The sequence below is a fragment of the Cervus canadensis genome, chromosome 5 (genome assembly GCF_019320065.1).
Source record: "Cervus canadensis isolate Bull #8, Minnesota chromosome 5, ASM1932006v1, whole genome shotgun sequence".
NCBI lineage: Eukaryota > Metazoa > Chordata > Mammalia > Artiodactyla > Cervidae > Cervus > Cervus canadensis.
The window spans coordinates 67,710,488-67,726,029 of record NC_057390.1 but is presented as its reverse complement, the minus strand read 5'-3'; the positions used below and the strand labels follow the sequence as shown (position 1 = coordinate 67,726,029).

Below are 15,542 nucleotides of genomic sequence, written 5' to 3'. Positions count from 1 at the left end.
GGTGATTTAAAGTATATGGGAATATGTCCATCATAAGTTATAAGCAAATTCAGTCAAATCTCCACATTTGTAACATTCCATATCCACATATTCAACCAGTGGAGGATAGGAAACCAGAGTTGGTTGAATCCAAGGCTGCAGAATCCAAAGATACAGAGGGCCAACTAGTATACCACTTTATATATGGGACTTGAGCATCCTTGAATTTTAGTATCTGAGAGGGTCCTGGAACCAGCTTCCTGTGGCAGGTTCCAGGGGATGACTGTATGTTAGACCTGGAAGTAAACGCAGAGGCCATCCCCTCACTTTCCAGATGAGGCATCTGGGACACAGAGAAGTGAAGTGGCTCATCCACGATCACATAGCAAGAGCCAGGATCACAACTCATGTTTAATTATGTCAGGGTAATAATCCCTCCCACTGTATATAGCATTTTACAGACACATCACTTCTGAACAGCTCTGGGGAGTTTTCAGAAGCCCACAGACGTTACTGTTAAAGGAATCTTCTGGTACCTTTGCTCTTCTGGGGCTCATTATTTGGAGAACATTTCTGGTGCCTCCTGCGTGCCCTTATGGGGATTGCAGGTGCCCTTCCTTCTCCAGACACTCAGACTAGGCCTCATTCTTCCATAGGATGTCTTGATACTTCCAGGAACCAGATGGGCAAGTGAGCGAGAGGTCCAGTTCCTCCCTTCCGTCCCTTGTTATCACAGTCATAATTCTACTGGAAAGTCACCCAATGCAAGTTCCTAGATGAGAGCTAAGGATACCAGTCACCACCTCTGGACAAACAGACTTACAGGATGGAGGAAACAGACATAGGTGTAATGGGAGTTACCAGTAAGTAGCTCTCAGCATTCATTACTGGGCCATTGGCAATTCCAGTATTATGGAGTTTTAATGAAGGAGAATAAAAGATCCTAAAATGATGTTTGGGAGGGGAGGATCACCAAATCAAAGAAATTTAGAAATCATCTCACCCACGCCTTCATTGTGTGGATGAGGAAACAGAGTCGTGAGTCAGCGTCACACAGCAGATGCAGACGTGGAGGCCTCGACTCTGCGCTTAGCCACCAGCACTCTTTCCACTGGAAATCCTGGCGGTGTGCAAAGTATGTGCACTCTGGAGTCGAGCAGCATTGCCACCTGTTAGCGATGTGATCTTAGAAAATTACTTGACTTCTCTGAATCATAGACTTCTCATTGGCAAAAATAAAGATATAGGCGTCCCCCTCTTTTGGAAAAGTTCACGTTATGCCACTTCGCTTTTACAAAAGGCCTACATTAGTGCCTGTTTTCAGTGACCCAAAGACATCCAAAGAGGATTTTCACTTTTCTTTTTTTTTTTAAAGGCAAAAATAGCTTTCATTGTTTGTTTTGTGGCAAGCCCTTGTAGAGGCAGCGTACACCCCGAGCAGCCGGAGTGGCACCGCCAACCCCATTCCCCAGGAACCATGCTCACATCTCAGCATCAAGCCACCAGAGCTCACTTTCTGGAATTGCTGCTTTTCTATCTGTGAGCCCAGGTGTCTGGGAATATCATTTTAGCTGCTGGGCCAGGGGATTAGCTTGAAAAGAAGACGGACCATAGCCCTCCTTGCTGTCCCTCCCCCAGATCTTCAAGATGTATCTGTGAGCACCCACCTAAGAGGGCAAACACCCAGAGTGTTGTCCAATGACCAAGAGGTGCATTCAAAAGCCAGTAGACAGGGGCCCGGGAGGCTATGGAAGACAGAGCTTTGGCCTCTAGATGCTGAGAGTCTAGTGGGAGAAACCAAATTTACAACCAGGCAAACAACACTTAGCCCCAGAGAGACTCTCTGGAGAGGAGGAGAATAATTTATGCTCCAAGGAGTTGATATCCTACGTGTTCTCTGTCCTTCAGGGGTCCAGTACTCTCCTGGTCAGCTCCACCAGGACCCTGGGCACTTCCTCTCTGTGGGCAGTTCTTTGGTTTTTCCCCTCTTGCTGACTAAGGGGGAGAGGGTTGTCTGTGATCTTGACGGTGACTCACTGCCATCAGACAGGCAGCTGGCTTCCCCTCAGCAGTCCAGCACAGGTGAGCTGCATGAGTAGCCCTCCTCCCGACAGGCCCTGTGGACAATCCCAGCACCCTCCACAGGCATCTGCCTGGCCATCAGCAGGGCCACTGCTGGGCTCCTGCCCATACAACCCTGGACAGAGTGAGCAGACAACTTGAGATGCCCATTGCCATGGCACCTACCACCTGAGATATGTCAGATGTAGGTGCAAATAGGGTGACAGGGTGGACACAGAGTAGCTCCGCTCTGGGGTCCCAGGCCTCAGGAGGCACCACATTCCTTAGCCCACTATCTGGCCTAAGCTTAGCGCAGCCAGGTGCCCTGGGTCATCACAGCCCACCCGCCCCCACCTCCAGGGTAGAGGGGGGCCAGCCTTTCTCTGTGGCCACACTGTCGGCTGCTCCTCCCAGTGTCTCATCAGGCAGTTCACAGTAGAAAGAGCATCAGCCTGAGAGTAAGGAGATAGGGAGGACAGGCTCAGATTCTACCTACTAGCTCTGGAGTCTCAGGGCAGCCCCTTGGGACAGCCATTCATTCATTCATTCATTCCTGCCTGTGAGGCCTGTGGATGGTGAGCACCACAGTGCACTAAGGATGAACCATCACCCAATTCTGCCTTCAAGGGGCTTCAGAGAAGAGCTCAGCTTTGTGAGAGGGGACTATTAACTTCTCCAGCTCTTAGTTTTCCCTTCCCCGTAATGGTTGGAGTATACAGCCGCTGAGGTTTCTGTTATAAAATTTTATCATTCTAAAGTACATCTTTAAATAAACCACGTGTTTATTACATCGTTTGAGAAATGTTTGTTGAGCTGCAGTGTGTCAGCACTAGACTCGAAGCTGGGCTGCAGAGAGGGATGAATATGTGCAATGGAGCTTGCAGTTAAGGAGCTTCTGATCAGACGTGGCAGGGTGAATAGACAGATGTGGGCAGAGCTAGAGCCCAGGGGAGGAAAGCAGCCCTGTGGCTGGGAGAGCCCAGGAGGACTTCCCTGCCCACCCCCCTCATCTTGCCAGCTGGCCGTCTCATGGCCTCCTCCTCAGACCCTGCACCAGGGGATGCCGAGGGAGCAGAGGCACCTACAGTCCACCCTCACCCCCACTCCTGGGCAAGGACTGGCCCTGCAGTTGCAGAAGCTGGCTGCATGCTGCTTTAGCCCCAGAGGAACTGGCTAGGCTCCAGAAGGCCTCCTCGGAGAGTCTCAGATGGAGGGAGAACCACTAGGTAATTTTGATCATTTCAGTACCCATTGACAAATACCCTATGATTTAGAAGGAGCCAGATTTCATCCCAATACTTTGATGTCTAGAAATGGATTCCAGTTGGTTGTTTGTCCTCCTAAAGCAGCATTTTATTTAATTCAACACATACTGAGACTACAGCCAGCTTTCTCATGGGCGAGGAGCCCGAGCTGTATAAGACAGAGTCTAGACACCAATCTAAACATCTCAAACTCAAGGCAGACCATGACTGGGCCTGAGGTTGGAGGTCAGGGTGCCATGGAACCCGGCAGAGGGGAGATTGATTCCAGCTGAGGGCGAGGGCCTCTGCCTGAGGCTGCGAGTGTGTTCTCAGTGTGATATCAAGCCTTTTGCAGCTCGTGGGTTAGTTTCCTTGTTTTGCGAGCTTAGATTCCTTAAAAACAAACCAGCCCTGCCCGAGGATTGGCACCTCAAGGGAGACTGTGTACATGAACCAGTTATAACCACTTGTTTGTTCCTAAAGCCCACACCAGCAATCCAGGCTGGCCTGGCAGGGCACAGCTACAGAATAAGCTCCCATCGTGCCAGGCATTTGCTCACCAGGGCGCCCAGAGTCGGGTGGGCCGTCTTCACAGGGGCTTTTGGAGGGCTTGGGGTGATGGGCATTGAGGCAGAACCAGGTCTCTTTGTGGAGATCCTATTATGAGGATGACCCCTTTGCCACGGGAGAGTAACCCCCGATGAGTCAGTCTTTACCATGGCCATTCAGGACAATGAGGACAAGGCAAGACCACAAGGATGATTAGTGGGACTTGTCTTACACTATTTACAGGACCGCTTTGATTTTCAGACCACAGTCAGCTTGCATATGACTGATTAAAAACATGTGCCAGTTGAAGTCACAGCTGCAGAAGAAAACTGGAAAAAAGAAAGGAGCCTTAGATGTTTAGGAACTCGCCTCTATTTGCAAAAATGAATTCTGACTTGATTTGTGTGTCCTTGATTTCCTGACAGTGAGGTTCATGTCCCCAAACCGCTTCTCCCACCCTGTCCCACCCACCCCCAAACTGGCCTGACTCGAGCAAACATCGTAAGGCTCATCTTATGATTGCCCAAAGAAAAGCATTTGGGAATTCCAGAGAGAGACCTCAGAGTCCTGTTTCGGAAGAGAGCAGCTGTTTAGGCTTCTGCAGAATCAAAGGTCCCAAGTAAATGAAGTTAAAGGCAGCAAGATCCCAGGGGCTACTCCGTCAGGTCGGGCTCCCATGGGAAGACGAGCTCTGGTGGCACTGGGGTCAGCGGCTCTCACCTGCAAAATGGGACCATGACTCCTGCCGCACGCGGCAGTATCATGAGCGGCACCTGCGCAATGTTCCATCTGCTTTCTGGGCTTCCTTCCTCTTTCCCCGGAGTCTCCAACCTCTTGGGACTTTTTATTCTCTGTTTTTTGTTTTCATTTTCTTAAAGTGGTACTGATTCTAATGTTTAGATGTTGATTTCACAGATTTTTGTCCTTTTGAAAAGGTCCATTGAATAAATCAAGGCTTATAAATACCAGCAGGGAAAACCCCTTTTGGTGAGAAAGGCTCCTAATTGCCTTCATCTCAAGGCCTCTGAGGATTCCTCTCACGGCTTCCCTGTCCCTACTCTCCTTAGTGCCCCCAGAGCCCCTGCCCAGGAGCACCTAGATGATGGATTTTCCAGGCATTGTTACCTCTGACAACTTAGCTTGAGCTCCCTGACTCTGGACCTCTGCTCAGTGGGAGGGCAGACATGGCTGAGAGAAACGAGCCTCCCTCCTTCTCACCACTGCCTGTGATTCCCGGAACATGTGTTCGGAGATCTGCCATGTTTGCAAAAAAGCATCCCAGATAATGACGAGCACTGCCTCCCCCAGCACAAGTCCTTCCAGTGCCTCGAGGCGTGGGCTTGGCTGGTGCCTTGATTTAACCAGTGAAGAGTCAAGACACAAAGAGGTTAAGTGGCTTGCTCAAAGTCATGTGGATTTCTCAGAACCATAACTGGGTGGCACCTAGAGATGACCAAGTATCCATCTGCCTTTTGGAGGTGAGGAGCCGGGCCTCGACTAGAGCCCGTGACTTCTGCCTCGTGGCTCAGGGCTCTTTCTGCTCTCCCTGCTGTCTCTCCTTTTCAGTACTTGTCCTGGACAGAGAAAGGTCTGTTCGAGGACTGGGCCAATTGTGACACCCCCACTTCTGGTTATCAGAGCCATGTGATTATCTGAAACATCTGTCAGGCCCACAGCCCATCTTCCCCCAACCACGCTCTTGACCAGAGCTGCACACAAGAGCACACCTAGAACTCAGGCAAAAGCCAGCCAGGGGCGCAGGTGCCTCCCACTGCAGAGCCCATCCTTAGATACCATGAGTCCACCTCCAGTGGCTCTGGGCTGCATTTCAAGAGGTTCACAGTTTCCTGACAACTTTGGCTGGTTATCAAGTCCTGAGACCAACCATCTCTGTGCCTCCAACTGCGAGCACGTATGATCTATGAAAAGTGATCCAAGAAGGCCCAGAGGAAAGGATGATCTGGGACCTTTCCATCCACACAGGGTTTTTCTCTTTTTCTCTTTTGCAGCCACACATGCCCTGGCTGTCCCAGGGACTCAGTCTTTCCCCCTCAGACCCAACTGGGTCCCCATGGTAACAGTTGACATCTATTGATCAAGTAGTATGCCAGGCATCAGGCCAAGTGCTTACTTGGAGCATCTCATTTAATCCTCATGAGGATTACTCTTTAAGGTAGGCGTTATGGCTCCCCTCTTATAGTCAAAGAAATTAAAGCTGAAGAGGTGAGTCACTTGAACAGGTGGGACAGCCAGTAAGGAGCAGGGCCAAGCCTTGAGCCCAGGCGTGGCTGGCTCCAGAACACACACTGCCTATCCTGCACAGCCTCCAGCCTGCGGGGCCTTGGAGATCATCAAGCACAGCTCCCTGCCTTGAAGATGAGGGATCTGGTGCCCAGAAGGGAAGTTACTCCTGGATCCCAGGCCCAGAAAAGCAGACCCACTGAGCTCCCCAGCGCCCTGATTCCTGACCTCGGGGTCTGTCTGCTCTGCCCTCCTGGCAGTGCCTATGAGCTGAGGCCAGGAGCCAATCCTGCTTCTGATTCATGGAAAACCTACCAGACCTCGGCCTGGAGTCAGTTCTTTAAGTTTTATTCTGTTGATCTGAGACTCTGTGATTAGACTAAGTTGTGATTTTATAAAACCCAGAGTGAAGGGACTGAGATCAGTGAAAAGGATCAGAACCTGATGTTGTCCTCAGGCATATTTAGCTCTAATCTGGTCTAAAAATAATTTCCCTTCCAGTGTGAGTAGAATGAGGAGCTTGACTGACTCAAGGCCTCTATCCTGCAGGCCCTTTTGACCAGAGAAGGGGGACGTGAGAAGACCTTCCCCTCACCACCCCTGTAACACGCTTACACTTTTAAAGCTTACCATTTACTTTGTCTTTGGGTCAAAGAGTTTTTTTAAAGGTGTAGGCTAGTGCCATTGGCAAGTGATATATTCTGAGCAGCTCTCCACTTTCTCTGATAAAAAAACTGAAATAAATGAAAACAGTGCTTCAAAAAAAATCTATAAATGGCTGGGAGCCAGTTGTCATTTTCCCCTTCCTCCCCCCTTCCCCAAGCTGACTTTGTGCGGCTCCGCGTTGAGAAGTGCTCACTGACAGCAGCTGGTAGCATCATGCCTTTAAATAGCACTGCTCCGTACTGCTTCCCCTTGGCGTCACACAGTTTGCCCTGGCAGGGAAAGCCCAGGACAGAACAGGAAACTTCAGAATTTTCTGAAGAAGGAAAGAGCTTGCTGTAAAGCTTGCTCCCTCTTGCCAAGACCTTTCCGTCGAAGGAGCTTGCACTGGTGTGGCCCCTTCCCCCAGAATTTTCCAAGGAAAAAACTGAGCTGAGGAGATTCGCTGCATCAGTTTCGCCCCATGTGACACCGGGCATGAGGAGAGAGCCCGGGGCCCCGTTTCAGCAGCAGTCAGTCCCACTCCCTCATCGGGCATCTACTGTGGGGCCAACCGCCTCTCCCCTTAGTGTCCTCACCTGGGACCTAAGACAGGGGCGCCGCCCCACCCGTTGCTCGGACTCCGAGATGTCCTTTGGGCAGGAAGGCAAATGCAGCGGAGGTTGGCAGCAGCCCATCGGTGCCGGACCCCCTGAAGAAGGGCCACCAGGCCCCCCTCCAGCAAACACAAATCCTGCTGGGGAAATAGCAGCACGTGAAACACCGGGAAGGAATGAACAGCCCTCACGACCCGTGGCGGCAGCCTGTCAACAAGCTTCCTTCCCACATGTGGTCCTGTGAGAGCATCACGTCAGGGCAGGCCTGTCGTCCCTTCTCGCCCTGGGGAAGCAGAACTCAGGGCATCTCTTGCCTGGTCCGCCTGGCTCTCCGTCTGGGGCAGCTCCTGCCTCATCGCAGTTCTCCTCCCCATGAGGACGATTGCAGGCAAGGGCTCCAAGGTTCTGCGTCTCAGAAAAGGTGGAGGATTGGCTGGAACAGGGATGGTGGAGGGCATTGATCCTTCTCACTGACAGTCGGCATAGGTTGAAGTTTGAGAACGGACGACACTTTTGCAGTTTTCTTCCTCAAAATCTAAATGTCACATCTGCCTGCTTTCTGGGCTTGCTCTCTTTCACCCCAAAAAGCATGCAAGGGACCTGCTTCAACTGCTCTCGCAAACTGGTGGTTGTCAGTTACCTTAGTTACAGCCATGAAGTCCTCGCCGGGCACTCTGTACAGGCCAGGCCTGTGGGGTCACCGAGAAGGAGACTCGCTCCCTCCTTTCCACGGCTAGCAGTGCCGCCCAGAAGAAGCACAGAGAGTGCATTCAGGGAGAGAACCTTCTGGTGACCAGGGAAGGCTTGATGGGGGCAAGGGCGTTTGGCCTGAGCATGACTAAAGGCCCGAGGTGGTAATGGCACGTGTGAGGAAGAGCAGGTGGCCAGACGGGAGGAAGTGGGAGTGGAGGCTGGCGTCTGGACCGTGCGTGGGCCTCAGGGAGCTTATGACACCCCCGATTGCTCTCTTCTCACAGGTGGACATCCCCTCATTGCCTCTCACGGCTTCAGCATGTCTGCCATCTGCCTTTAAGTGAGCACCCTGACTCGTAATGTGCTTCTGATCTCCTGTGACATCACAGTGAGGAGACTCACCTGCAGGTTTTCTGGGAGAGGATCTTCAGCTTTCTTAGCTTCTCAGTGGTGGAGGGCAGGGCATGATCCCAAAATGAGACTGAGGAAAAGTGCAGATGGTGACAATCATGGCTGCAGGTTTGGGCAGATGAAGGGTCTTGTTTGGGGTAGGGACACAGACCCACGCTCAAAGAGAGTTCATTTACCTGCAACAGGAAGATGAAGCCTTACATCCCAGGAAGAAACAGCAGTGTTGTAAAAGGTAACAAGGCAGGGAGCCCAGGGTGTGGGGACACCAGGGAGGAAGAGAAAGAAGCAGCAGGATGAATTCGCTGCAGAGGTTTAGGGAGAAGTGGAAAGTGAGGGTTCTGTTACAGAAGTACCAGGCCCCGATGCACTTTCAAATGCGTAATAGCGATGAACACATCCATGTGGCATGCACTGGCTTGGATGAATGATAGACGTTCAGGTCATGATGTCCTGGTTGGAAATGTGAGACAGGCCATTTGGGAGAGGACTGGAGACCCAGATTCCAGGGGCGGGGGGAGGTGTTCTCTGCTGGGGGTGTTTCAAGCCTGAGAGGAAGCGAGGGGAGTGGAGAGCAGGACTGAAAGAGGCCAAGGAGAGATGTCACCTGGGGGTGAGGAGGAGCAGGGAGAGAAGGGAGGGAGCAGGTCTGGGTGTGTAATGTCCGGGCAGTAGCTTCCAGATGCAGGAACCACTGCAGAGAGGCTGCAGAGACTAGGACTGAAAAATCTAAGCAAATCCCTGAACTGTGAAAGAGGTCCTCCCATGACCTGGCTTTGCGGGGAGGGGATCAGGCAGGTGTCATCACTGATGCTCTGTGTGGCTAACTCATGGTAACCCCGGGGCTGCTGAGTGTGTGGGACTCCTCGCCCGACATCGAACCACCCGTTTGAGCTTCTTGACTCCTGAGCAGTTCTCTGCTCTTTTCTCACGGGTGGACGTCACCTCGTTGCCTCTCACAGCTTCAGCACGCCTGCCATCTACCTTTAAGTGAATGCCCTGACTCTTAATGTGCTTCTGATCTCCTGGGGGCCTGGAGCATCAAGCTTACTAGGACTGTATCCTAATTATTAATAACATAGACTTGGGTAGGGTACCTGAGGCCTTTGTGGTACCGATGGTGACGGGTCATCTAGCTCATGTCACAGGTCCGGGTGAGCCACTGCTGGACAAGTCAGCTGCTCCGATCTCACCGGCATCGGGGGCAAGGGAGGGAGGACCGGGAGGCGCACAGGGTGCCCACCCCAACCTCTCCGTCTTGTTGCCTTCCACTTCCCACCACGCCCTTTCTCTTCTGGAAGAGTGTTTAGTTCCCAGCTCACGAGCAGCAGTCCCATGCTCCGCAGGCCTCTGATCCTGCTGTGTCTTTCGCCTGGAACATGTGTAAAATGCCTGCTTCACCTCCTCCTCCGTTGATTGCCCCAGGCTGGTGCCTCATGGCACCTCTGTAAGTGCCCTCGCCACAGCAGTTGGTATTTCTTCTGTGTCTGCTGCTCCTCGAAGCTGATCTCATCCGCATGGGGTGCCATGTCTGGGGCATCTCCCAACCCCTGACACCTCAGACAGTGCCGGGCACAGCCTCCTGCTATTGAATGGAGAGTCTGCTTCTACAGGTTCGAATCTGGGTGCCTGAAGAACCAAATGGTCTGCCCCAGATCCTGTCGCTAGTCTGAGAAGGCTCTCCTGACACCCAGCCTGGTTTTCTTTCCAGTAGATCAAACCATGAGTATGTTTGCAAATAAATGGAGACCATGGATCACTTTGAAATTCATCGTATTAGGCCTTGCTTATCTATACACAGGAGACCTGGGTTTGATCCCTGGGTCAGGAAGATCCCCTGGAGAAGGAAATGACAACCCACTCTGGTATTCTTGCTTGGGAAATCCCATGGATAGAGGAGCCTGGTGGGATACAGTCTACAGGGTCGCAAAGAGTCAGACACAACTGAGCAACCAGCACTTTTTCCTTTTCTTTGTCTGTATGAAGTTGAAGATCCAATTGAGTGAAAAGTACAACCCTGTTGATATTTCAGATCACGAAAATGACTGGTTGCTTGGCTTGGTCACTCTCTGGCTTGTAGCTTGGACCCTTGGTTTTGACCTGGGAAAGGGCAGACAGAACCTGAGTACTGATGTCTAATGGGAATTGGCAGCCAGGAAGTTCTGAATACAGGCCCTTTAAGCATCCATGAGAGAGAGCACAGCAGTGAACTGCATGGACCTCTCTTGGAAAAATCCAGAAGGCTTTGCATCAGCAGAGAAGGAAAATCCAGCCCAAGATGCATGAACAATAAATAACAACTGTTCTGAGTTAGGTTGAAAGCTCTGAGTTGCACTTTTTTTTCAAGTTGTTTGTGCTAACCACAATTTTTTTTCTCCCCTTTTCCCACCAGGGCTTATTTCAAAACCTTTGTCCCTCAGTTCCAGGAGGCAGCGTTTGCCAATGGAAAGCTCTAGGAAACACCAGTCTTGAGAGGTAGCCAGCCAGACTTCTCTGTCCACATGCGTGTCAGCACATATGACTGCTTCCTGGAAGCCATTGGAATGTCTTCATGGCAGCGTTTCGCTCACACAGCAGCTTTGCTCCCCGACTGGAACCCAGACTTGAGCTGGCTGGAGGGAACCTGGGTCCCAGAGCCCCCCCGCCTCTGGTGGCTCCCTCTTTGTTTCCTGCAGTATATTTCTTAGTTGAAAGAAATAAAGTCACAAATCATGATGCCGTATTTTTCCAGGGAAAGTAAGACATCCTAAATGCACACACCCTGATTCCAAAGCCTTTGTCTCTGAGACCTCTTTGTAAGTTTTCAGATTAAACACACCTTTGCTTTTCTCTTTCCCCCGAAACTAGTGCCTGTGTGTTTCACACCCCAGTGTTTCTCATTTTGGACAGTCCTCCACTTGTAAAGGTGCTGCCTGAATGAGTCTGACCAGCTGGCAGGGTTTCAGCCACTTCCCAGCTGGGCCCAAGACCGGTGCTCAGGAACAACTAGGTTCCAGCACCAGCCTCACTTCCAGGCCCTTGTGTGTACTCCATGTACAAAGCCCATCCTGACCCAGAAGGCAGTCATTAAAGTCATTAAAGCTTGTTGAATGCCTCAAGAAATTTATCTCTCTTCTCCCGCCCCTCCTCCCGATGCCATTGGGAGAGTTGTTTGGACTTATGAAGCACTGTGTGAATTATACCTGGAAGACACAGGTAGGGTCCCATGGGCGAACCCTGGGTTCAGGCCTGCCAGCTCCACTGCCACCCAGGAACAGGGCTGGGGAAGGTACCCTGAGCAAGCTCCATCTTCCCTAAATTTGTGGATTAGCAGAGCTGGGCGGGGTTTCAGAAGTCATCTGTTTCCACCCCCAAATCCCTCTCCCCTGCTACTCCCTTTCGGGTCAGAAGTGAGAACCAAGGCCCACAAGCTAAAGGAATACTCCCAGTAAATTAGGGCAAACCTGGGAGCTGGGAGCCTTACATGGCTTCCCTCAGCTTACACCCAGGCTGACCACGGCCAGCTTGTCCACTTGACAAGGTCTAGTTTAGTTTAGCAGGGTTCCACCCTGAGGGCTTTCAGCCCCGGAAGTGGGACCCTGGCATGGAGGCGAGAGAAACAAGCTGACCTGTGTGGCCTGGGCTCCTTTCTTCGACTCACCTGCCTCCCACCCCCTAAGGGCCTGCACAGGTGGAACCCGGCCCCTCACTGTCCCCTCAGCTCCTCTTGTGGCTCCTGGAGCCCATGTCAACCTGAAAGGGAGCCAGCTGAGGACCCTTGTGGGGGCAAGTGAGAGAAACCCCTCCTTCCGGTGTTCTCCAGCACTTGAGAATATTCTCAGGAGGCAGGGGAACTGCTAAAAGAGACCTCTCAGCTTGGCTTCCAGCTGAAGGGCTGCCCTCCTCTGGGATATTTCACCACGTGAGTACTTCACCTTGAAGCCTTGGGAATTCCTGTGACAGAGAACAGTCCGGTGTCCCGTGTCCGCACCCCAGCTCTGCCATCAGCCAGCTGCATGACCCTGAGTAAGTCCCTTCTCTGTGTAGTCAAAACCACCCCAGGAGCTTTTTAAAGAACCATTGCCCAGGGCCCCACTGCCAGCCTGCTGAATCACATCTTGTTAGCTGAGGCTTGGGTGTCTGGATTTTGATAAAACTCCCCAGGTGATTCTGTTGAGCGGGTGGTCATGACCACACTGGAGTCTCTCCTCACCAGCTGCCTGCCTCCTCTACGTCAGGCCAAGCCCCACTCTCCTGCTCCATGACATGGTCACTTAGGATGGAGGGGGATGGATTGGGCTTGATGCCCACGGAACCAAGAGTAGACTGAGTCAGACTTTGTTTCAGACCCAATAGGGGTTTCCAGCTTGAGTTCTAGCAGGGGCTGGTTGGTGGTTATGAGATGGGTGCGATCACATGGCCTGGACCCTTGGCATTTCAAATAGCCAGTCAGTAGTGGCAGCAGCCAGTCCTGGGCAGTGCAACTCAGGAGTGGCCTTCCCTGCCCTTGCCAACCTCTAGGGGTCCAGACGGCTCAGGCTGGCCAGATCGTCCATGGTAGCCCACACATCGGTGAAGCACGTCCGGCCAACCAGAAGTGCTATCTGTGCTTTATCTCAGCACATCTCTACAGCAGACCTGTGAAATAAGCAAGTGAGGAGGGTTGCCCTTGTTCCACAGATGAGGAAACAAGATCAGAGAGGTTAACTGAGTTACCCGTGATCACCAGCTAGTCAGTGCTAGTCAGGGCTCAGCCCATGCTCCAGATCCAGTGCCGCTTCTCACTTTTGTCTGTAACTCTAGGAAACAAGGGCTTCCCGGTGGCTCAGCGATAAAGGATCTGCCTGCAGTGCAAGAGATGCAAGAGACTCAGGTTCAATCCCTGGGTCGGGAAGATCCCCTGGAGTAGGAAATGGCAACCCACTCCAGCATTCTTGCCTGGAGAATCCCATGGACAGAGGAACTTGGTGGGCTACAGTCCATGGGATCGCAGAGTCAGACATGACTGACCAGCTAAACACACATGCACACTAATAAACAGATTTTTCCCCCACTGAAGGATGATGTACTATGTGTAGCTTTGTGAGTGTGGAGATGATACGACTTTTGAGAAGATTTTCAGCCCCAATAGCACAGAGGGGTTTGGGCTGCTTTTCTTAGGGGCAGCCAAACTACAGAAGGTGACAACAGCCACTTCATAGTTCAAATGCCAGGGACTCAGAACCAGTATTTGTGAGATTTTTATCTCCACCCCCAACAGCAACAGAAGCAAGTGGCACTTGTAAATGGGCGACAGTCGCCTCTGTGTTTTTTAAACACTTCTTGCTGGTTCGGCCCATCGCTGCATTGTATCTGCACACAGAGTGCAGCCCAGGACTAATTAGTAAATGGCTATAAAATGCTTTGAAGATGAAAAGTGCCATATATGAGAGCACATTATTATTACCTCGTAAATCCTGTCTCCAGCTTACTCAGCCCTTGTAATTTCAGTTGCATCCTTAAGCTCCGCACAGACAAGGAAAAGGTGTTATGAGTGTTTGCTGCTAATAACTGGATCAGGGCATCTCCTGGGGTGCCAGGGAGGAGGCACAAGAGACTGGAGAAGCAAGTGTTCATCCTTCTCCCAGCCGTTCAGCTTCCTGAGGACCCATCACCAACAGAGAGATGGTGCCTCGTTAGAGAGAGAGCGATGGGGCCCATTTACTCCTCAGGATGAACTGGAAAGTGGGTGAGCTTTAGGAGGAGAGAGACTTACATTTGAATCCTGGCTCTGCCCACTGAGTCACTAGCAAATATATAACAAGCTGTTCTTCAGCAGTTTAAAAAAGAAGACGAGGGTTGGGGGAGGAGGAGCCTCGTTTGTATCATTTGCTGCTTTTCATGGTGTGAATGCTCCCATAATGACCGATTCCAAGCTCCCAGCATAAGGTCACTAGACGCAGGCTTGGGGAGAACACGGAGAGCCACGTGGTGGAAGCCTGTTGGAGTGAGCAGGCTCCAGTGTGTATCTTAAATCTCGCTGAGTTTTATTATCCTCATCTGTAAAATGGGAATAAATACCATCTGCCTCCCGGAGTGGTGAGAATTAAATAAGAAAAGTACATGAAGCTCCAAGTAAGGAGCTTGGTACACAGAAATGTTTGCTAAACCATGGCTGTTACAGAGCAGAAAAAGGATTTTTTGATGTTGACTTTGGCCTTTTCCTAATAAGTCAGAATGCCCTTATTTGAAAGTCCTGCTTGGACTTACCTGGCAGTCCAGTGGTTAAGACTCCATGCTTCCACTGCAGGAGGCATGGGTTTGATCCCTGATGGGGGGACTAAGATCCTGAATGCTGTTCAGTGTGGAGACCCAAAAAAAAGTTTTGCCAGTGAATGTGGCGTTTGGAAGAGTGACCCTGTCTTTACGACTAGGGAGAGAAGATGATGTCATCCTGATTTTAATAAATGAGGGATTAGATGTATCCATGAACGTTCCCTCCTCCCTTGCCCCCACACTAGTCTTGCTTTAACTCAGCAGGTCCCCAGGTGCTCGAAGTGACCTGGTTTATTGCCCCCACCTCCGATGGGCAGGAGAATCAGAACAGCACAAGCCACGTTTGCTTCTGACTCAGTTTCAGTTCCTGACAGCTACAGGTCTTTGTTTTGGAGTCACAGCCTAGCCAGAGAAACGACCACACTCGGTTGGCCTCTTGCTTGGGCCTATAAATAGAAAGAGCCCAGACTCTGCCCCAGTTCATGGGGACTGGCCTGTCCCACAGTTCTTAACGTGAATGTTAAAACAGCATCTAATGGTAAGGTGACATCGAATTCTCTCAATGGCATCGTCTTAATTCACTGGTGCTTTTAAAAATGAAAACAAGAGAAGAAACATCCCCTTTATGTATCTTTGGTGCTTATGTGCAGTGGCAGGAGAATAAAAGCCAAGAGAGTAGACCAGGTATGTAATAGTCACAGTGTACTGAGTGGCGGTCACTCTGATCACTGCCCTTAAGGAGCTATGAGTGATAATTCCATACTAGCTGCTTTTCTTTCTTTCTTTTTTACAAATATTTATTTATTTACTTGGCTGCTCTGGGTCTTAAGTTGTGACACATAGGATATTTGATCTTAGTTGCAGTATCCAGGAT

At 51.0% G+C, this 15,542-nt stretch overlaps 1 protein-coding gene and 1 long non-coding RNA gene across 5 annotated transcripts in view; one reads left to right on the top strand and one right to left on the bottom strand.

Annotated features, from left to right (window-relative positions):
• Positions 1 to 11,520, top strand: part of BABAM2 (BRISC and BRCA1 A complex member 2) — a 399,480-nt gene extending 387,960 nt beyond the window's left edge. For 2 of the 3 annotated variants that reach the window (XM_043469049.1, XM_043469050.1), the window contains exons 12-13: positions 8,311 to 8,366; positions 10,827 to 11,520. In XM_043469049.1, coding sequence (XP_043324984.1) covers positions 8,311 to 8,366; positions 10,827 to 10,906 — 136 coding nt within the window. In that variant the 3' untranslated portion in view covers positions 10,907 to 11,520. The remainder of the gene's footprint in view (positions 1 to 8,310; positions 8,367 to 10,826) is intronic. The other variant, XM_043469051.1, reaches the window with a different exon arrangement.
• On the bottom strand, positions 6,713 to 8,740 carry LOC122441924. 2 transcript variants are annotated; one of them, XR_006269505.1, is made up of 4 exons: positions 8,614 to 8,740; positions 8,429 to 8,507; positions 7,316 to 7,473; positions 6,713 to 6,808 (listed from the first exon to the last, which is right to left on the bottom strand). It is a non-coding gene; the product is annotated as an uncharacterized LOC122441924 (long non-coding RNA). The 2 variants fall into 2 exon arrangements; XR_006269504.1 differs by having other exon boundaries at positions 7,316 to 7,470.
• Positions 11,521 to 15,542: the final 4,022 nt, after the last annotated feature.